Below are 22,501 nucleotides of genomic sequence, written 5' to 3'. Positions count from 1 at the left end.
TTCTTTTCCTTCCTGTCCCCACAGCCCTTACATAATCGGCACAATGAACCAGGCTACCTCATCTACTCCCAATCTGCAGCTTCATCACAACTTCAGGTAAGGCACGGCTGTTCGGGCGCCCACGTTGGCCGTCATGCTGAGCGTTTGCCCCGGCGTAACTCATTTCACTCCCACGACAGCTTCAAGGAGTTAGCTAGCTTTATCTTGCAACTGGGGACAGGGAGGCTGAGAGAATTGATTCACGTGGGGTCACCTGGCCGGTCGGTGGCAGAGCTGAGACAGAAGCCCAGGTCTCCCTGAGTCTCCGCCCTGGGGTAGCCGTGTCAAGGCCGCGGCTCTGGGCTTGCCCACCCCCCTCACATCCCCGGTGATGCATCTCTCCGCCCCAAGTGATGATCATGAGCATGCAAGCTCTTGCTTATGAGTGTCCCCTCAGAGCTGTGGGCCTTTGCGCTCCAGCTGCTGGGAGTCCCTCTGCCCTGGCCCTGTACCGGGGTGCGGTCACTGCTGGGATGTGGGAGGGACTGTCCAGCTCGGTCGTGCAAGGTCCCGTTGCTGCTAGCCTTGCCAAGGCTGGAGGGACTGTCCAGTTCGGTCGTGCAAGGTCCCGTTGCTGCTGGCCTTGCCATGGCTGGATGCCCTCTGCCCTGCACCACCTCCCAGGTGACTGCAACCCCCCCCCCCCCCCACCGCCCCCCAGGCCCTGGGATGCGGCTGAGAAGCCACTCTGGGGTAGGTCCCTGGCGCTTTTCCACTGGCCATCTGCAGACATCTCTGAGGGAAATCTATTGAGAGCAGACCCGAACTGTGATCATCAGAAATGGCGACTCCCCCAGGCCCGAGATCATGGCCGCCTCTGCATCCAGGCTGTCCTGTCTCGTCCGTGCTTTCTCCTCCTGCCCCCCCACCACGGCTCCCAGCACACCGTCGCTGCAACCACGGCGCCTGCCCGCAGCTCGGCTCCCTGGAGGCCATCTGCTGTGCCAGTGGCAGCTGAGTGAGCGTTCTAGAATTCAGATCTGACCAGAAAACCCTCATGCTTAAACTCCTTCAGGGGCTCCCCATGGCCTCCAAAATGGAATCAGACTCTGTAGGTTGGCAGGTCCGAACACTGAATTACACTGGTCACACTGAATCTCTGGCAGGTTCCCCGACCACCCCATGCGCCTTTGCAGATGGGGCAGCCTGGTCTCCACCCTGACCCCAGCCCCCTCCTGGTCTCAGACATCCCATCCTCTGGGAGGCTTCTCTGATTCCCTGGGGTTTGTCACATCTCATTCCTCTGTTTGCTTATCTACTTCCTCCACTAGACCGTGTGCTTCTGGGGAACGGGGCCTGCGTCTTAGTCTTCGTTACAGCTCCAGAGGCCAGCCACAGCCTGACTTCCAGCACAAGAGGCAGCAGGCCCAGTGGTTAGAACTCAGACTCTGGAGCTAGACCATCCTCGTCCTGATTTTAGCCCTTCTATATTAAAGAGCTGTTTGATCTTGGATAAGTTGTACAACCTGTCTGTGCCTCAGCATTCCCATCTGTGAAATGGGGATGGCTGTCGTAGCTCTGTCACAGGGCCGCCACGACGAATTGGGTGCACTATAGGGCCTGTCCTAGTAACTCCAGATCTAATGAGCTTTGACTGGGGAGGCTGGCATCGTTTTTATCAGTCATCATCACCGAAAAGTATTGCTGACTCTCCTCCAGGTGGGTGCTTTGTGCCAACCACACGGAGCCCGTGAAGGGCTTTCTCGGCCGGTTCCTGAGGCGGAAGCTCATGGAAACAGAGATCAGTGGGCGAGTGCGGAATGTGGAGCTGGTAAAAATCATCGACTGGATTCCCAAGGTCTGGCATCACCTCAACCGCTTCCTGGAGGCTCACAGCTCCTCAGACGTCACCATAGGTAGGTGGGAGGCCAGGCAGGGGACAGGCACTGCTCCTGGAGCTCTGGCCGCCTCAGACGCGTGTCCTCGGGGCCCTGGCCGGGACAGCACCTGGCAGGCACAAGTCAGCTGGATGCTGCACTGTCCACACGGGTGAGAAGGGGACAGAGGGACCATCACAGCCCAGGGCAGACCCCCGGACTGCCAGTCATCTGCATCCGGTGCTGTGTCCCTGTCCTCATCTTTGCACAGCGGACCAGGGCTGATCAGCTGCAGAGCGATGCATCCAGCCCAGGCTGATGCAAAAACTGCCGGCTCTGTGAAGAGCCCCTAGCGCAGGGCTCCCCTAAGCGCAAGCCATCTGGCCACATTGGCTCCGCTTTAAAAATAAAATGCTATCAACGTTCCCAAAGCTTAGGGTTCAGAGAAAAAAAGACCTCTGATCATCCCACCATCTTAACAGAATGTTAATTTGAACTTCTGTTTTCTGTCCTTGTCCAGACATGTAGGTTTGTGTAGTTGCAAATATAGCGTGCACCAGGATGCTCATTTTTTTAATTTCACATTGTTCCCTGAGCATCTGTGTTGCTACTCCATTTTCACAGTCCTTCCCAAAGGCTGCAGAGTAATCAAAGTGGCTGTACCATCGTTTGCGTAACCATTTCTCTTCTCGGACACTGAGTGCACTTCTGTTTCCAGCGGTCAGGGTTCATCCTACTGCAGTGAACATCTCTCTCCATAAAGCCTCTCCTCTCTTTTGGGTGATTTCCTGGGAGGGGAGAGAGATCCCAGGGAAGCAGTACTTCTGCTGTCATTCAGAAAATCACAGGGTCCCTCCTGTGGGGTTTGTTCAGACCGTGGCTTCTCTTAACCCCCCAGTTTCAGCTCTGATGGACTTTCCCTGTGGTCCCCAGGCCCCCGGCTCTTCCTGTCATGCCCCATCGATGTGGATGGCTCCAGGGTGTGGTTCACCGACTTGTGGAACTACTCGATTATCCCCTATCTCCTGGAAGCTGTCAGAGAAGGACTCCAGGTGAGGAGCGTGCTTGCCACAGGCCTCCTCAGAATTGGGGGCAGGACGGGGGAACTGTTCTGGTGACCCGATGAGTTGTCTGTATCTCCTCCTTTAGACGTCTGACTGACATGGGGTGATAGCCCCTCACGGGGGAGGCCATCAGTCTGGCACAGAGTAGGACGTACTTAGCTGCATATTTTGGCTCCGCCACTGTTCATGTGTGACCCCAGGCAAGTTGTTCAGCCTCTCTGTGCCCTAGTGCCCTGGCTGATAGAAGAGGAGAATGACCATCCTCTACCACAAGCAGTTACTGCAAGGGTTAAATGCAGTCATGGCCATAAAGCGCCCAGCACAGCGAGCGCACAAGAAATGGAAGCGTGCAGTTTGCGAAGTAGTCTCCTCTCTGCTATTTGACTCAAGCCTGCCTAGTCCTGGGACTTGAGCAGAGGTGTTTTGTTTTTTTTTTTTGGTCTCCATTTTTCAGGAGAGGAAAATTAAGGCTCAGAGAGAGTAAGTGGGTTGCCCAAGGTCATAAAAAGGATACTTGAAGAAGCTGAGATTGAAGTCCAGTCCCCTAACTCGAATTCCAGGTTCTGAGGCCTCGGCCCCATAGCACTCACTACCTGCCACCCAGATACCTTCACCCGCCCACTCTGCCTCCCCCCACGACCCTGGGGCCCACGGGGCTGCAAGCCCCTACATTGCAGGGGCTGGAAGGCAGCATCCTTCACTTCTCATTCAGCCCAGCCTTGAGTGCTAGGGCGGGCTTAGCATTAAATTGGAGCTTGCACCAGTGACACGGTTGAGTCTGGAGGCGGCTGTAGAAGTTTCTAGGCTTGCAGCACACACACTGAGTAATGAGCAGGCATCAGGCACAGCTGAAGAGTCCAGGAACCAGCCGGGTTCCCAAGGGCTCCTTGGCTTCCTCCACGCTGGGCAGCTGGAGACCCAGGAGGCTGCTGTGGGCCAGTGGAGGGCACAGGAGGGGGCACACCCACGTGCGTGTATGGGGTACAGCCCGTTCGGGGCCGCAGTGTGTGTCACTGCCCCTGGCGGATGTGTAGCCGCTTTGTGCCGTGAAGCAGCCTGTGGTTTCAGAGGCTGCCGGGACGGCAAGAACTGGGAAAGGAACATACCCTGCCTTTTGCAGCTCCTGCCTCACCGAGCTGGAGCACGGCTGTCCCACAAATGCAGGCTGCCTTGGGGCAATCGAGGTGCACCTGAAGGCAAGCAGATAGGCAGTCCCTTGGTCAGCCCCAAATCATTGGTTAGTCACACGCAAAGACCGTTCACTGACGGCAGCCTTTCTCCTGTGTCACGTGGCTTTCGTAAAGCAAGGTGTGAGGGATTTCAGATCTTTGCAGTAGAATCTCCCTAGGTAGATAAATTCACTGACCTGGGTCAGCAGACCCTAGTTTAGTCTTTAATCAGATGATCTGTCCGTGCCGCACACCCAAGGAGCTGTGCAGTCATTCCTGTTTTCTTGGGCCAGTGGAGGCATCTCCCACATGCTGGATTCTTGAAGTCGGTTTCATTTCAGAAGCCCCCTCCTCCGTTCTCCTTCAGTGGCTTTCCTGGGGCTGTGCTATGCCCGGCACCTCCGGGGGACCCCCATGCTGCTCAAAAGAAGTAAGGGAATTAGAGGAAGTGCGCCATTTCCTCTTATTTCTGCCTCGCCTCTCACTTGTTCATCTGCTGCTGCTTTGCTCCAAATGTATTTTGTGATGAAGGATAGGCAGTGACCTCAGGGCGTGCTTGGAAGAACCCATGGGCTCTGTTGGTTAAGGGCTGGCCTCCCTTGCGCAGTGAAGCACAAACCATGAGTGGGGAGACACAAGGCGTACTCCAGCCTTGAACTACACATCAGCTGGCCCCCTGTCGGTGCTCACCCAGGATGGACGTGCCAGGACCCTGCTCCTTTCGACTTGAATTTCAAAGAAAGCCTTCTGGGCACAGCCATAAAGGTGGAGTCCAAATGCCCTTCCTGGGGCTCTTTCCCACCAAGAGCACGGAGGCCACCGGTTGAAAGGATTTGGGGATGGCTATAGAACGTTCCGTCTGGGGCAGGGAACAGAGACATACCACACCACCATCTCATGGGACTTAACAGTTCAGCGTGAAGCAAAAAAAAGTCATTGCTTCCCTGCGCTGTGAGGTCATTTGAAAGACCATCCTTCAAGAGTGTGGGAGCAAGTGGGGGTGGGGAGGCAGCAGAATTAGCATTTTACCAAGTTGCTCAAAAGTGAGCCACCTTGCCCCAAACCTGTGACTTCATCATCCTGAGGAGCCCAGGAAAATCCCCAGAATCTACTGATTCATGAGGAAACCTGGTGTGTTCTTCAGGCCTCTGGTTTTGAAGGAAAGTCTGCTGACGTTGATTGAGGGTCTGCTACTTGCTGGGCCCTGTGAGGGGCCTGATGTGCACGATCTCTTTTGGTTCTAACAGCTCAAAGAGTACCTCATAAACGAGGAAACCAGGCTCACAAGAGTTTTTACTGTTACCCAAGGTCACTCACTGGGGTGTGATGAGCCAGCATTGGGGCCAGGTCTGGCTGACTCCTCCATTACTTCTGGGATTTTCAAGCTGTCCTCAGGACCCCCTAACTTCCAGAAGCCTCAGGTGGTTCAGGGAACAAAGTATTGTGTTTCATAGGGTGGTTTTCTACAGAAGATTTCATTTAACAAAAGGATTCCTCTGTTTAAAAAAAAAAAAAAAAAAAAAAGTTCGATTCCCCACTCCCCCTGTGTTACCCTGAGTCCCTGCTAACTGTGTGCTAGATGCTGTGTGAGGCCACTCCTCACGGGACCCTGTGAGGGGAGCGAGTGGCCGTGAGGGAACTGTGGTTCAGAGCAGGCAAGCATGACCTCCCGGCGGCTCCGCACATTCTGTGGAGTCAGGAGGCTCACAGAGGCCCCGGTATTCGTTCTGTTGTCTCAGCCCACAGCTCCTGAGCCATAGAGGAAGGTGAATGTCCCATCTGCCTGTCTCTCTGTCCAACTGTCTCTGCTGCTTCCCAGAGCTGCCTCAGGGCTCTGCTGCAGTGGGGCCGAGGAGCTTTTATGGTAATTCCTTTGCCTGCCATAGTCCTGACCCAACCATTCATCACCTGGTCTTGAACATGTCTAGTGGCAAGCGTGGAAGCTTGTAAAAATATTTTCTGTTCTTGCAGATGACGTTCACATGCGCCCAATGTACATTTATCTTATGACTCAGTTCCCAGTCCTGCTCCCCTTTGGAGCCATCATTGTAAACATTTGCCAAAGTGTCTGAAGTCTATAGAGCAACTCAAAGGACCTGTGTTCTCCTGGTGGGCGGGGAAGAGCGTTGGGCCATTTATCGGATGACCCAACCTGCTCTGAGACCCTGGGCAAGTCTCCTGTCTGTAGGTTCCCTGTCTGTGATCTGAGCAGCTTAGACTAGAAGAGTATTTTCTCCGGCTGGCTTCTGTGGAGCCCAGAAGGTCCTCAGGCTACTCAGTGGTAGGGTCAGGGGAAGAGCAAGTATTTGAAAACCTCTAGGCCATATTATGTCTAAGGACTGGATGAGCTCCACATCCCAGCCTCTTGCTCTGCAGCCCTGAGCCTCTCCTCTTCCAGACTGGCTCCGGAAGTAAGGCCCTGGTTCAGCCTCACGCGTGAGGCCTGGCTTGGGAAATGTGGCCCAAACCTCCCTCTGGAGGGAGAAGCTTCTAAAATTGCAGGAATGTTTCTGATGGAGAGCAGCCTTCTTCAGTTCTGAATATGCCCCAAATGCTTGTGTGCTCCCTCCCTTCCTGGCTTGCACACACGTGCACATGCCCTCACCTTCACGTCATCCCTTCTCGCTCGGACCAGGAACAGCCTTTAGAACACCAGACTGAATCCTCAGGCCCGAGACTCACCACTGCCCCAGGTGAAGGAAGATTTAGCAACAGACAGGGTCAGGGTGCTAGACGGGACGGGTGCAGGCGTCTGAGAAAGCAGTGAGGTCACAGGAGGCTGTGCGTGTCTTGAGCACAGGAAGAGCTAGTCACTAATGGGGAGGGACAGGTAAGCCCCTGGGCCATGCGGGCAGGGTGGGTGGCTTCCCCGACAAATCAGACGTCAAGGTCAGCGGTACCGTAGGCCCCGTGAATCACCCAGCTGACACACCCTTGTCTGGTGGATAGCCTGGTCTGCCTCTCCCTACTCTGGTTTTGGCTGAGTCATGGCTCTTGTCTCTTGCTGATACCAGGTGGACTCGGTCAGGAGGGGCGGAGAGGGGAAGAAAGGCCCAGACAAGGAAGCTGAGGTCCCGGGTTTGAATCCAGCTCCACTCCATAACCTTTCACGGCTGGCCTTCCTGTTTAGACCCCAACGACCCCATCCAGTAAACAAGGCCAGGGGACTCCAGTTCCTTCCAGCTGGGGCAGCCTAGGACCTGGATAGGTGTGATCTGGTCAGTCAGAGCTCAGCTCTGTTCTGGTAGCAAGTCCTCTCTCCCCTCTCTCCTGTAGGAGTTGTGGGAGGGTGGAGGGAGCTGCCCTGCAGACGTGGTGGTTCAGGAGTCTTTGGTCTGTGTACCCCATGGTCCCCTGTCGAAGGGGTACTCCCCAGTGCTGGGCAAGCACACTTGCCACGTCTCAGACTCAGTGGTGCATGGAGGCAGACAGACTTGGATTCCTGTTCTTCTGCCTTTCCTCCCTGGGCCTGTCCCCCCTCATCTGGGAGACTCGGGCAGTCCTGCTCCCCCTTGGAGTCACATGGCAGTTCTGCGCAGTATTTGTAAAACGCTGCTGACCCACCATCAGCTGTAAGATGGGGCAGCCGTGGTGGCATTAACAGAGAGAAGATGCAGACGGTATGATGAAGATGAAGACTGTATCCTATGCAGAGCCCCACCTGGGGACGGGCAGCGGCCCGGTTTCTGTCCTTGGAAGAGATAATAGATTTCTTGACATTGCTGGTAAAATCCGCTGTAATAATCTTATCATTAAATAGTGAAGGCTTAAAAAAAGGCCTTAAATTAAATAACATAGTTTCCCGTCAGTTGTTCCGGACAATTTTGAAGGATAATAGTTGAAAGACTTAAAATTCCGATACCCGTGCATAACCTCGGTTAACAGGGTGCTGTTTTGAAAGTGACCAGTGCTGCTGTGAGGGGCTCTGAGAGTCCGAGCTGCTTCAGGAAATGGGATTTTATTGAACCAGGGCTGTCGGTGACCCCCACTGTGGTGTTGATGCCCGGCGCACGATCGGTGTCGGAGGTCATCTTCAGGGGTTCACCCCATGGGATACTAGAGCCGACTCGTGAGCCGAGGGTCAGCACCTCCTTCCAACTCCCAAGTTCAGTGCTACCATATTGGTGGTTTGAAATCGGCCATAGGAGGAGTATTTACACCACAGAAATTGGCACATGCTTCAAATCATGCGGTTGGGGTCCATCCCCGCAAGCGGCTACTTTTCAGATTGGATCAGCAAAGCGTAGAGTTTAGGGTGACTCGGTGAGACAGTGGCAGAGTGAAGATGGGGACCCAGGTCAGATAATGACTCCAAAGCCAGCACCTTTGACCCTTAGGTCACGTTGCCTTCAGTCTTGGCACATCAAGCTGTGGGTACCTCCGGTGGCTTCCTTCCTTAGAATTCTGGAAGTGCAGTTACTCCATCAGGGAAGGCATGATGCTGGGCTTGAGGAGGTTTCCGAAGGCTGCACAACCAGGGCTGCAGAGGAGGTCTCGGGCCAGTCCCAGACTATTCCTTCTTTTCCTGTTTTCAGCTCTATGGAAGGCGGGCCCCCTGGGAGGATCCCGCCAAGTGGGTGATGGACACCTACCCCTGGGCAGCCAGCCCACAGCAACACGAGTGGCCTCCCCTGCTGCAGCTCCGGCCTGAGGATGTCGGCTTCGACGGCTACTCCATGCCTCGGGAAGGGTCTGCGAGCAAGCAGATGCCCCCCAGCGATGCTGAAGGAGACCCACTGGTAAGTCTCCGCTCTCAGAGCAGCTCAGCATTTACTGAGCACTTACTGTATATTGGGCATGACGCAAGGCATGCTGGGAATAGAGACATGACTGAGCCAGGGTCTCTCTTTGGAAGGCTGGACCCACCCCAAGGTTAGTCGCACTTTGGCAGCGTTATCTCCCATGGGGTCAGTTTTTCACTATGGCCTTTAACCCTCTGAAATTTGTTCCGGTATAAGATAAAAGGTTACGAATGTGATTTTTCCCAACCTAAACGCCCCTGTCCCACTCTTTGCCCTCTGATTAGAGTACCAACTTTATCACGTACTGTCCTGCCCCATTCATCTCTCCCACTAGTGCCAGAGCAAAGGCGGAGATTGCTAAGGAGCAGAAGCCCGAACTGACTGATCAGACGCACACGCAGGGAGAGGTTTCAGGGCGCGAGGGACTCTCAGAGGACAGGGAAGCCTGAATACGGGTCCCAAGGCCAGCGACCTGAGTTAAGTCTGTGTAACTGCCTGAGCTTCTTATTTACCCCCACCATTGCGAAAGCAAATAAAGGCCCTTTGAGAAGAACCTGGACCAGGGACGATAACACTATAATTATAGTGTTCTCTGCCTACCTAAGACCCATATACAGTTATACTGCAAGATTAGACCTAATAAATCAGAAGCTCTATTAAAGAAAGTGGAAGCACATACCCCAGAGCCTCCCATACTTAAGTGACCATTATGCCTTCAATTTACCCTTGAGCTCCCTTGGCAGCTAAGGCAAGAGGAAAAACACAGCAAAAAATATGACTTGCATTACTTAATGAAAGAACATATTCATGAGGGATGCAGCAGAATTAAAAGACAGCTGACTTGTTCTTTCCCTGATGACTAATTGATTTGCTAGATAAAAATCATCATCATCATCATCATCATCATCATCATCATCGCTGCTTTGGCTTGTCTGCCATCCTCCTCACTGGCAGGAAGGAGCTGGGGTCCTGTTGAGCTTTCTTATAAATAGGAACTGTATTTTAAATGGGAGTTGTTATGTTACTATGCACAACCTAATGTACAGTGTTTACAACAATGGTTCTGCAGAAGAAAGGACCAGACTTGAAAACGCCATGTCTAACATGACTTACGGCTAAAGCCAGAGTCATGGAGATGTTTCTGTGGTTGCAAGCTCATGAGCTCTTTCCTTACATAAAAATAGAATTTAGGAGATCTCTAGAGGAAAGCATGGCTCCCTCATCCCCAGACACTCTTCTCTTACCCGGGAGTATTTGTGTCACTGACTAAACATAAGGGCATTTAGGTAAACCTGGAGCTCTTGGAATAGTTACACAAAACTCTCCCTCCAGCCCCAGGTACCCCGAAGTGAGCTGTGCCAGCTCAGGTACCCCCACTATCAAATAGATACTTGTGTTTCTCCCTCCCCAGGGCCCGAGGTCTCTTGTTAACTGGTCTCTCTCTCCCTCATGAGACCGAGACCTCCAGAAGAAGAGTATTGACTCATTTTTGTTCGAGAACACACACTGTAAATACACTGGGGCTGTTTGATGAGTGAATAATCACGGCTGCCAAGGATTGCCCCTTGTACTTCAGCTCCACCTCTTCCCCAGTCATGGCTACACCAGTAGGCACGGCTGATGGTGGTTCTGCGCCCTGGCTCACCCAAGGAAACCGCAAGGCATTCCGAGGGGCAGCTGGCTAGGAAGCAGCTGGATTTCATGCCCAGCTGCATCATGTCTTGGCCTTAGCTCAGAGAGACCCTACTTTCAAACTTACTTGCTATGTAAAATATAAAAGACACAATTTAAAGTTGCAAGTAAAATTAGTTCCTAGTTCTCCCTTTCACTCGCAGACAAATAACCAATAGACTGTAGACTGGGAAGGTCTCAGAACACTCTTTAAACTCTTAAAGTCAAATGATGATGATGATAGCAGATCTCATTTATTGAGCACTTCCTACACGCCAAGCCCTCTTCTGAGGGTCTAATGCACATCCTGTCCTTTCATTGCCTCCTTCAACCCTGTGAGATACAGGTGCTCTTATTCTCTCTGCTCTGCACATGAGGACCTGGGGGCTCAGGTATGGTGGGTAATTTGCCCGGAGTTTCCTGCCTTGGAATTCAGGCCCCTCTGTGCTTCATGGCTCTGCTTGTAACTGCTGCTGTCCTTTACCTCCCCATGGTGGCCTCGGCAGGAGTGGGAGCACAGCCGGCTCCAGGCTGCCCTCTGGCCAGAGTCAGACATACCCGCGGGCTTGGTGCTCCCCGAAGGGGGAGCCGTGTGCTTCAGATGTCAGCGGGGCCGAGCCAGCTTGACTGGCATCTCTACGCCGTCTGCAGGCTGTGCTTGGGTAAGGGGTAATCTGTGTCACTTGCAAATAAAGAATAAATTCTGTATTCCTAGAAGACTTCCTATTTTTTCTGTGCTTGGCATATATTCACTCAATCCATACCCACAACGTCGTAGGACAGGTACGATTGTTCTCATGTGGACGATGAAGCTGAGACACAAAAAGGTTAAGTAACTTACCCAAGGTTATGCGGCTCGTAAGTGGTAGAGACAGGACTGGAACCCTGGAAGCCTGGCCCGGAGTCCACAGTAGGTTTTTTTGTTTTGTTTTTTTTTTTTTTGTCTATGGCCTCCGCTGTGGGCTGCAACCCGGGGTGCGTCTGGAGGACGTAGCGCAAGCTTGGAAAAGGCCAGAGGTGGACGGCTGCCAGGCTGAAAGCCGCTCACGCTCTTGCTCTCTCCCCAGATGAACATGCTGATGAGGCTGCAGGAGGCGGCCAACTACTCCAGCCCCCAGAGCTACGATAGCGACTCCAACAGCAACAGCCATCACGACGACATCCTGGACTCGTCCCTAGAGTCGACTCTGTGACAGGGGCCAGCCGTGGAGCCTGCCCGCCTCCCCGCTCCCTGCCCTGCCCCACCCCACCTGCGTGCCCCGCACCTTCCTGAGCCAGCCCCCCGGCCGCGGCGCGAGAGCTGCAGGGATACCCAGACCCCTCCTCCTCCAGCCTCGACCTGGGTGTGGGCCTCCCAGGCCAGCCGCCTTGGCACCGCTCCCTTCCACAGGGAGACCTGCACTACCTTCTTGTTTATTTTCATTATCGTTTGCCTTGTTGCCGTGACCTCCCTAAGACACTGAAGGTACTTCTCGGGAAACGATCGTCACCGTTGAAATGAAAAGGTTCTAAAGAAAACAAACAAACCAAGAACCCGCTTGGAAGCTTCTGAAACCACACAGCATCCTGCGGCGAGCTACCCAGGGCGGAAGAGACTGGAGCCACGCTGGAAATGCGGGCAACACAGCTTCCCCTCGGCATAGAGCCTCGGGCCTGGGTCTTGCCGCCAGCAGCCTGCATCTGCCTCCACGCCCCCGCGCCTCCCCCGCAGCCGGCCGCCCAGACAGCTGGTGCTAACGGGCCGGGCGCCGCTGGGTCCCACTCGGCTGACTGCGCAGCTACGACGCAGGGACACCGCAGGGAAACGCGAAGCGCGCTCGCTGTTTTGTTCTGCTTCTTAAATGGTGCTCTCCTTACCCGAGAGGTATTTTTGCCTGTTCCCGTTCAGCCCCACCTTCCAGACCCGTCAGCCTCCAGTCGATCCTGAGCGTGAGTGGAACGTGCGCAAGCGGATGTGGCCACGATGCAGACGGCCCGTGTCTACGTCCCCCTCCTGTCTCAATGAATCAGGTTTTTCTTTCTGCAAACACTGTGGACAGTGAGAATTGGTCTGTTTTGGAGAACTGGTTACCCCCTTGCAAATGAGGTTGAGTTTCCCCCCTTTTCTGACTCTTTGATTTTGAAGATTTTTTTCTCCCCCCCCACCCCCCCCCCCTTTGGTCAGAATCAGTCCTTTGGTGAAAGAAAGAACCGCAGGAGTTGAGTTTCGGTTTGGTCCTGCTGAGTTCTGGTTGTTCAGTTGTCCATCCTCACGGTTTTACACCTCGCCGCGCCCTGCTGGGGGGGGGGGCGGGGCGGGGCGGGTCACGTCCTTTCTAGTGGACCAGGACCCCATCCTCCACGCACGGGTGAGCGGGGACCTTGCCTTTTCTTCTCGTCCTCGAGGCTTCAGAACGCACATCAACACCTCAGGCGTGCCAGCCCCAACCTCAGGTGGGGTGCTGAGGTCACCTCGCACAAGACTTGCACTTTCCTCAGAACCAACGTGACACAACTCCACAAGGGGCCGGAGTCCGCTCCCTTTCAGAAGCCCCGGTCCCCGTCCGGACGAGTCTTGCCTGACCTCTTTGGTGCTGACCTTCCCAAAGCGATGCCTTACTGGTTTTGTACTAACCGTGTTCATTTACGAGTGTTGTGCCTGCCTGGGGTCCATTAGTTTTTTTGTTTATTTTCCCCATCAGAGCAAACAGGGCTAAAAAGTCATCTACTCATTAGGAGGACTCAAGTTGCTGTGACTTTTCTCATCCAAAAGACTCATTTGTGTGGATGCGTGACCATGGGTAAAAGGAAAAAGGAAAAAAAAAAAGATGCGTTTTTGTTTTTTTTTTTTTTTTTTTTTTTTTTAGGTTCTTATCAGTCTCCAGCTAACACTCTGCCTGGACAGTGATCTGTCTGATGCAGGAAAAGGCAAAAGTTGCTGCAAGTCCGCAAGGCATTGCTGATGCATACCCTGCTAGGATGTGTCTTCAACATACTGGTATTTCCTTTACAGAGAGTGCTAAAACTCTAAGTTGTTTGTTTCTGCTTTATAAAGAGAATCTTCATCGGACCCCAGTGGGGGTGTCTCTGTTAACAATCAGGGTTTTTATTCCACCTTTCACATTTCTATTTCTGAAGGTCCATCTCTGTACATTTTTTTTTTCATTCACTTACCACGAGAACTTGACCTGAAACTGCTCGCATGACATTGGATGACACCATTTTCTTCCTCCTTAGAGGAAAAGGAGAAATGTGTCCCACTAGCTGGTGAATGGAAAAGCTCTCCGTGCTGTCCTTGCTTTCGTCTCCGTAAACTCAGACTCTCTTGCGCACAGCCTTCATTAGCCATCTGGATGTGTGAGTGTGTCTTGTTCTGTTTTGTTTTTTCATAAAAATTTTAAACCATGAATTTAGCCTGTGACCACGGTCCACACCCTGAGCCTTCTGGTAAACCTGAAGACTGGTCCTTCTCAATCTGTTTCCCAACGATGACCTTACACGCTCATACTGTGAATTTGGGAGGAGGTAAAATGGACTTCTCCTTGGGGACAGTTTTCCCAGTCACCTTGTGAGTAGACACCTGCCAATATTGTTTGAAACCCCCCCTTTTGTTTTAATTGACACCTTTTCTGTCGTCTCCCCTCCTACAGACTTCCCTCCCACTGGGTCCAGGCTCAGAACCAAGACCTCTGTCCCTGGTACTGCCTAACTAGTGACCAGTGATTTCAAGTAGTGTAGCCCTTGTGTGATTCACAACTCCGTGTCCTTCCTAAAGTTTCGGGAAGCAGGGTTGTCTGATGTGCACATTTCTTATTTCAGTCATATTTTACTTTAGTGTCACTCACCTTTGACAAAGTGACTTTGTACTCATTTAGGGCTCTGTCCGAAATGCTTCCATTTTGCCTTTTTCTACAGTTAGGCTAATTTTGAAATGTATGAAATTCTATGCAACATTTATGTTGAGTTACCAATGGAAGCCAAAAGTCTTCTTCCCAAACTGCCAAGAATTATACAGGCCATAAATGAGATGGGAATATCTTTTAATTTAAGTTTGGGGGTGGGGGAGGGGTGGGACAAGGAATGAGACTTGCCTAGACCTTTGTTGTGTCTTGGGGACATTTTTTATTTCACTGTCGATGCTTCAACTTTGAAATTCTGTGTACTCAAATTTGATCGTGGCGAATCTACTTCAAAAGGAAAAAAAAATAATCCAGCTTTGTGGATATTAAATGGAAGGTTTGCTGTTTTAATCTAGTTGTTTCCAGTGGAGCAGTTTATGAAATATGTCCTATAAGATGTACATTTTTTCATTGTAACATAGAAATTGTAAATAATTGATTAAAGTGCTGCATTTTGATGAATTTTTTCTAGCCATTTTTAAAGAGAAAACTAGGAATTGAGTATTTTGTGTACGGTATGTTTCCTTCCTCCTTCCCTCCCGCCCTCCCTATTTAATTTTCATTTGTCATGAGGTTTTTGGATTTGCCAATGATCTACTGGAGATCATGCCCCACGTCATAGAGAATAAACCTGATGATTGTACCAGTCTTAAATTATTCATGATTCAATAAAATTGATGCTTATTTATTCAGATTAGTGGTTTGGCTTTTCTGTGCTCGAGCAAGTCCTTGTTGGAGTTGAATTTCATGCCAACAGCAAGCCGTTTTTCCTTGGATAGAGCAAACAGGGAGAGCCCTGAAGCCGAGCAAACCTACCTTTGTCACGAGACCATCGACGTCCATCCTCCCCTTCTCTGTTTCTCCTCTAACATGTTGCTACTTGTGTGGAGCTTATTGGAAATGCACAACTTCGGACTCCTCTCAAATTTTATGAATCCTTGGGGATCCTGCGGACATGCAGATTCTGCCTGGGTAGGTCCAGGGTGTGGCCAGAGATTCCTGGTTTCTAGCCTCCTCCCAGGCGATGCTGGTGCTCTGGGCCCTTCACGCTGGGAACAGCAGCCTCTATCGGTGTCCAGGTGGACTGCCGATCGACCCCTTGGCACAAGACAAAGGTTTTTTTTTTTTAATGTATCAAATACCTATTAATAGCCAAATTGCTTTCCCAAATGCTCCAGTATAATCTGCAAAAGGACCCTGAGGAGGTAAATATTGCGACTTCTATTTTACAAGTGAACAAAACAGGCTCAGAGAAAACCACTTCCCGAGGCTCCTGTCCGCTAAGAGGGGTGGTAGCTGGGAGGTCCAGCCCCATCTTCCAAATCCAAAGCTGGCCTTGCTGGGCTGCCTCTGATCTTAGGGGCCCCGCTCCACATAGCAGCTGGTGGCCATCACAGGGCATGGACAGCGGGCGAGAAGATCACCTCTTAGCCTTCACTTTCAACAGCAACAACAAAAACTTTAAAGGCTTGAAGTGAGGCCTGTGGGTTCGTTGTGAAATTGATCCTCCACTGCGGACTCGGCTGCCAGTGATGTGAGAGGCCCAGCTCCTACCATGCACCACCGTGGCTCAGCCAAGGAGACAGAATCCAGAAGCTCAACAGTTTCTAAGGCCGGTCAGAAAGAATGAAGGGGAGCTGGAGCAATGGTTCGGCAGCTAGATACCCTGAATTTCTGAGATTTCCCATGTCAGATATTCTATCCATAGCTACACAGTCTGTTCTGATGTTCTCGAGGAAATAGGATCAGCACAGGTAAAGGGCAGGATGACTTCAAAACCTCCATATCCGGTTCTAAAACCCACGCCCTTTCGGCCACAGTCTCCTTGGGTTGGACTTCGAGGGGAGGCTTATGCATCCCTTCTACACCCGTTAGCTATTGCTGTGTAACAAATGATCCTCAAAACTTAGCAGCTTAAAACAACAAACATTTTTTTCTCTGTGTGAAGCAGTAGTCGATGTGGCTTAGCTGGGTCTTCTGACTGGGACTTTCTCACAAGGCTGCAATCAGCAGGTCTTAAATATTTAAATACTAGAAGTAGGAACTATAGAAAGCATCATTTATTTTATTAAGTAATCTCTACACCCAGCGTAGGGTTTGAACTCACAAGCCCGAGATCAAGAGTTGCACGCTCCACTCACTGAGCCAGCCGGGTGCTCCAGAAAGCATCATACTTAATGATAAATGGTCAGATGTTTTCCTGTTTAGATTAGGAGGCAGATAAAGGTGATTCCTGTCAGCACTTAACATCACGGTAGAGACCCTGACCGGTAGAGTGAAGCAAGAGGATTGGAAAGGGAAAAAAATTACACTTTTTGTTCACAGATAACATTATGTACTTAGATAATCCAAAAGAATTCACAGACATTATTAGAAATAATGAGTTGAATACATTAGCTGGATACAAAAATCAGTACATGAAAATCAACTGAACAGGGGCGCCTGGCTGGCTCAGTCGGTAGAGCATGCGACTCTTGATCTCAGGGCTGTGAGTTCGAGCCCCACAGTAGAGGTAGAGTCTACTTGAAAAAAATAGTCAACATCTATATGCAGCCAAAGTTTAAGAATTTAAAAGGTACCAGTTTAAGGGCATCAAAAATATCTAATACCTAGGAATAAATGACACATAAGATGGGCAAGCCTTCTACGCAGAAATATATAAAACATTATGGGGAGAAGTTGAGGAAGACCCAAAGAAATGTGGAGAGTAGACATTCCCAAAAAAACCCAGCACACGCTTGCTTCACTACATAGAATTGCAGCATCTCAGACCAAAGGACCTATTTCATGGAGAAGGGAACTTGACCAAGGACACATGACAGTGGGATCCACTGGTTCCTATTCTAAAGCTGGAGTTGAACTGTCCTCTTAAAGACTCAAGGCACCAGCTTGAGAAAGACATTCTGTGTTGAAGCCCTGTTTTCCAGGAAACGATACATGTTCAGCCACTGGCCGTTACTTGTTCCTGGGTGCCCAGCAACTAGAACACATGAGTTTGGGAACTGAGCAGTGGAGGTAGGAATGACCCCCTCCAGCAACCCACCTGGGGAACTTTTTGCTTCCTGTCCTACAACTGTAGGCTCTGCAAAATTAGAGGTGCCTGTCCCTGCTGCTTGTGGGCAAGAAGGCAGGAGAAGGGGTACTTCTCTTCTTCTAGCACATCTACCACTGCCTTTAAAACGACATCTGTGGCAGGATGACCTGGGACTGCTGATGCTGGCAGGGTCACTGACCCTGATTATGCTGAGGAGCTAGGGCTGCACAACGGGAGCAGGGGCGAGTATGTATGGACCTTGGGGAATTCTCGGGATACCTCTCGGTTATTTCCATGCCTGGTGATAACTGTGAATGGGCATTTGCAGCCACCACAGCCCGACAAGGCCAAGGTAGACCGTTGCTCAGAGCCTTCAGGAACGAAGTACTGGCTGAGGGTACCACAGAATGCAGGACTAAGCAAAGAGATGCTGAGGATCAGTGATGGCCCTGGGACCAGCTGTAGCAAGGGAGACTAGCTTGTTCCACTAACTCTCCCATTCAGAGTCTTTTCTTTGGAGATTCTGACCAGCAACTACCCTGGACTTTCAGTAACGGAATAGACGCGACGCACCAAATGAACGGTCTGAGCATTGCAAGGCACGAGCTGTAGCAGACACCATCGATGCCTCAGTCCATACCCCTGACTTCATCTGAGCCTGCCGTGGACACCTGGCGTGCTGACAGCATCCCCCTGCAAGCCCCCGTGTGTCCCTGCTTCCCTGCCCGAGACCTTTCCCCAATGCCATGGAAGCTGCTTCAGAGCAGCCCACAGGAGATTTTTAGTGCCCTGAGGGACGACTTAAAACCAGTAAGGCACAGGAGTTTTAGTGGAAGAATGCCCGGCATTCCCATCTTTCTGTGGGACAAGTGGGAGGCACGGTCTACCGGGCTCTTCAGAGGCTCCCAATGGGACTGAGCCCTGATTGCCCATAATGACAATCAAGGAGCTCTTTGTTGGCTTTCTCCCTTCCTTGTCACATTTTGTCTACTCCTTCCCTCAGAGCTGCACGAGGATGATGCAGCAAGGACATAGCCCTGAGAGTGTCTGCCTTGAATGTTGTACCCCTGACACCTCACTTAGCTCACCCTGGTCCCAGCGCTGCCCTCAGTCCTGCTTCCTGACACCACAGCACCAGTTAGCTCTCTACACTCACGTCCTTTCTCAGACTCTGATAAGACAACTCAGCAATTCCACTCTTAACTATTATTATGGATTGAATGGTGTCCCCTTAGAAGGATATGTTGGAAGTCCTAACCCCCAAAACCTCCATATGTGACCTAATGTAGAAATAGCATCTTAATCAAGATGAGGTCATACTGGAGTCGGGTGAGCCCTTCATGCTATATGACTGGTGTCCCTATAAGAAGATCGTGTGAAGACACGAGGGAAGAACGTGTGAGAATGGAGGCAGAGGTCAGAGTGGCCTAGCTGTAAGCCGACGAGCTCTAACATGGGTGTTCCTTGCTTCCCCCAGAAGCTGGGAAGAGGCAAGATTCTCCCTAAAGTCTCAAAGGGAGCATAGACCTGCGGACACCTTAGTTTGAGACTTCTAGCTTCTAAAACTGTCAGAGAATACCTCTCTGTTGTTTTAAGCCACCCAGTTTGTGGTATTTAGTTGTGGCAGCTCTAGGTAATCAATACACTTATAAACCCAACAGAAATGCATACACACACACACACACACAAATACATATACCAAGAAATATGTACATAATTGTTCATAGCAGTTCTAGTGTTCATTATAACCTGGAAACAACCCACACATCCACTGATGGAAGGACCAATAAAATTGTGATAGGTCAGTGTCCTACAGTAGGGAAAATATTTGTGGGTAGGTATTGAGTGAATGTTGAGTGAACGCAGTCAGACCCGAAAGGATGCAAAAGTATGATTCCATTTCTAGAAAGGGCACACTTCCATTCAGGGCTGGGTGCTTGTGTAGATGAGAAACTGTAAAGAGAGCAGGGGCGGTGGTCAGGAGGGGTAAAGGGCCTTGGGTTGCTGGCATCGTCCTATTTCTTGACGTGGCTGGTGTAATAGATCATGGAGCTGTGTCTCTTTGCTTTTTGTGCACTTTCTTCTGGGAGTGCTCCTCTTCATAATAAGGATTTTAGAAAGCAAACGCTAGCCCAGGCTGCCCACTCGGCCCCCTGATTCCACCACTAGCTCCTGGTTTGGATTCTCAGAAGTCAGTTCCTCAGTTCATAAATCAAGGGCACGGTTTGCACCCACCTTGACATGAATGGATGTGTGAGTTTGCACAGGCCAATGCCGCTTCCCTATGTCTCAACCCCCCTTGAGTGAAATGGGCCTGAAGGGCACCTGTCTTGCAGGATTCAGGGAGGCGCTGTGTGCAGAGGGTGCCAACGCCATGAAGCACTTCCTCCATTTTCTTCCCAGCGCGGATTTCTTTGGCCGTGCAATCTCTGCTGTGTCAGAAGCTGGAGCAGTGGGACTTCAGAGGATGCAACTGGCTCCAAAAGGGGAGGATGCAGAGAGGTGGGTCCGGGCTCCAGACAAGTGGAAGCTTCCTAAGGTCACAAACAGGGAAGAGGCTGCTTTTTAAGATAGAACGTGCATCATCATCATGGGAGTCCAACCAGGGATTCCCGCCCTGGTTGGCAGGTGAGTCCAAGTGGTCTCTGGAGGTTAGCCTGCCTGGTGGGATTGCTTCAGGCAAGACACAGTGGAAAGAGTGTTGGGGTCTAGAGACCTGAGTTACTGGGTCCTACCCTGGCTGTCTGCCTTACAGATAACCTGCCAACTCTCAGGACATAGTTTTCCCGTTTGTCTAATGAAAGAATTGAACTATCTCAGTGGTTTCCTAATGTGGCTCATCACCACTATCCCAGAGAGCACATTAGAAACAGACTGTGGCTTCCCCTGAGTGCTGGGGAATCAGGATGTGCTTGGGACCGCTGACCTCTCCCCGCTCCTGCATTGCCGGCTAGTTATAGGCAGCCTATTATACCTCATAGTGGCCACGAGGGGGCAGCAAAGCCAAAGCAATGCCAGTCCTTCATCTGGCTGGACTTGGCAAAATTCTGTCTCCGCTGAAAGGGGGCATTGAAGCAATGATATTATTGTACAACGAAGCACACTTAGCAGCTAGATCCTGATTTCTTTTTTTTTTTTTTTAAGATTTTATTTTTTTATTTGAGAGAGAGAGCATGAGCAGGGGGCGGGAGAGAGAGAAGCAGACTCCCCTGCTGAGCAGAGAGTCTCTTGTGGGGCTCAATCTGAGGATCATGGGTTCATGACCTGAGCTGAAGGCCGCCGGTTAACCGACTGAGCTGCCAGGCGCCCCAGATCTTGATTTCTAAGTACAAGTCTCCGCTAAGAAAAACCTTGGAAGGTGGCTGATTGCAGGCATGGGGCAGAAAAACAAGGTGAGCCCAGAATGTTTTGTTGTGCCAGGAAACATGTAAGTGCTCAAGAACTGTTGGAGACATATCTAAGGGACACCAGAGCCACCTTCAAGGAGCATCTGGTGGTTAAGTCTGAGAAAACTGAGCATCAGAAGAAACACTAGTGATGATCAATTATGACATCACTGAATGAAACAAAAATCTGTGAGTCCATTTCGATAACAAAAGGCTAAGAGTGTCATGACTCAGATGCATACTGCTCAGCCATAGGCCTCTTTCTCTTGCCAGATGAGCATAAAAGGGACCATTTCAAAGGATCTGGGGAAAAGGAGAAGCAGCGTACAGTTCTACATACACGATGTCAGGAAGTAGAGACTTCACTGAGAGAGGATGAGTTGCCAAATGAGAACATACTTCTCTTCCTTATTGTGAGCTAGACAAGGTCTGCAAAACCGATGGCTTAAAATCCTGCAGTGACCAACAGATCTGTTTGCTCACCAATTTCTTTTTTAAATTAGGAAATTGCACTTAAATGCTACATTTCCAGCTTCTCTTAAAAAACAGGCCATCTGACCCCACATTTCCACATGGAAACCATCAGCTAGAGCAAACAGCAGTCAGCTTGTTCAGTGGGCTCTGCATTCTGCAGCTCACCAGAGTCCCCACCAGTCCAGGCCCCCTGCACTGATCTCTGTCACCTGCCTGACCCCCAGAAGCATGAGCATTCATGACCGCCTCTGAGAGGTAGCATCTGTCCTTAGGAGACAGGTGTGTGTGTGTGTGACAGTAGTTGATTCAACATTTCTTAACAGAATTGAGACAATGAAGAGGTGAACTTCCACTTGTAGAAACTAGATTTGGAGGGACTCTTGCTGGACTTTACAGAAAAATTGAGAACATCAAAGTTCTCTTTCCTGGACCTGGAATGCCCAATCACCCCCCACTCCTCAAGCCAATGCCTCTTCTTTACCTCCTTTGGAGTGGAGGGAGGGGATTGTTATGTAAAACAGAAGGAGAAGCCCCTAGAACTGAAGAATATTCCCTAGGGGTAAGGAGTAGTTTTCTAAAAATTCAATAGAAAGCTTTCTGATTGGGGTACCTGGATGGCTCAGTCCATTAAGCATCTGCCTTTGGCTCAGGTCATGATCCCAGGGTCCTGGGATGGAGCCCCATGTGGGACTCCCTGATCAGTGGGGAGTCTGCTTCTCCCTCTCCCTCTGCCCCTCCCCTGCTTGTGCTCTCTCTCTCAAATAAATCAATAAAATCTTTAAAAGAAAAAAGCTTTCTAATTAATGTATAAAGAGAGAGGCCTTTTTTTTTTTTTAAGAGGGAGTCTTTTTTTAAAGATTTTATTTATTTTTTTGAGAGAGAGAGAGTGTGCACAAGCGGGGAATGGGGGGGGGGTGGAAGAACAGAGGGGGCAGGAGAGGGAGGGGAAAAGAATCTCAAGCAGACTGCACAGAGCAGAGCCAACATGGAGCTCCATCTCACCACCCTGAGATCATGACCTGAGGCAAAACGAAGAACGGAGGATTTTCCTCTGAGGTAAAAGAGATTCATGTGAGGAGAAAAAGTTCTCTTTGCCACTGTCCCTCTTGCTTTCTATGATGAATGCTGTCATGTGAAGTGATGCTTGGAGCTGCAACGGACATTTTGCCACCATGAAAAAAAATCCCAACGCATGCTTATATGGTCAGCTAATCTGTGGCAAAGGAG

At 50.8% G+C, this 22,501-nt stretch overlaps 1 protein-coding gene across 3 annotated transcripts in view; it reads left to right on the top strand.

The window, feature by feature from the left end:
* Positions 1-14,512, top strand: part of NAV2 (neuron navigator 2) — a 394,949-nt gene extending 380,437 nt beyond the window's left edge. For all 3 annotated transcript variants that reach the window (XM_044919653.1, XM_044919654.1, XM_044919651.1), the window contains 5 exons: positions 25-96; positions 1,699-1,895; positions 2,790-2,908; positions 8,625-8,828; positions 11,570-14,512. In XM_044919653.1, coding sequence (XP_044775588.1) covers positions 25-96; positions 1,699-1,895; positions 2,790-2,908; positions 8,625-8,828; positions 11,570-11,695 — 718 coding nt within the window. In that variant the 3' untranslated portion in view covers positions 11,696-14,512. The remainder of the gene's footprint in view (positions 1-24; positions 97-1,698; positions 1,896-2,789; positions 2,909-8,624; positions 8,829-11,569) is intronic.
* Positions 14,513-22,501: the final 7,989 nt, after the last annotated feature.

Source organism: Neomonachus schauinslandi, chromosome 11 (genome assembly GCF_002201575.2).
Source record: "Neomonachus schauinslandi chromosome 11, ASM220157v2, whole genome shotgun sequence".
NCBI classification, from domain to species: domain Eukaryota; kingdom Metazoa; phylum Chordata; class Mammalia; order Carnivora; family Phocidae; genus Neomonachus; species Neomonachus schauinslandi.
The sequence above is the reverse complement of the archived record's forward strand: the minus strand, read 5'-3'. Positions and strand labels throughout refer to the sequence as shown.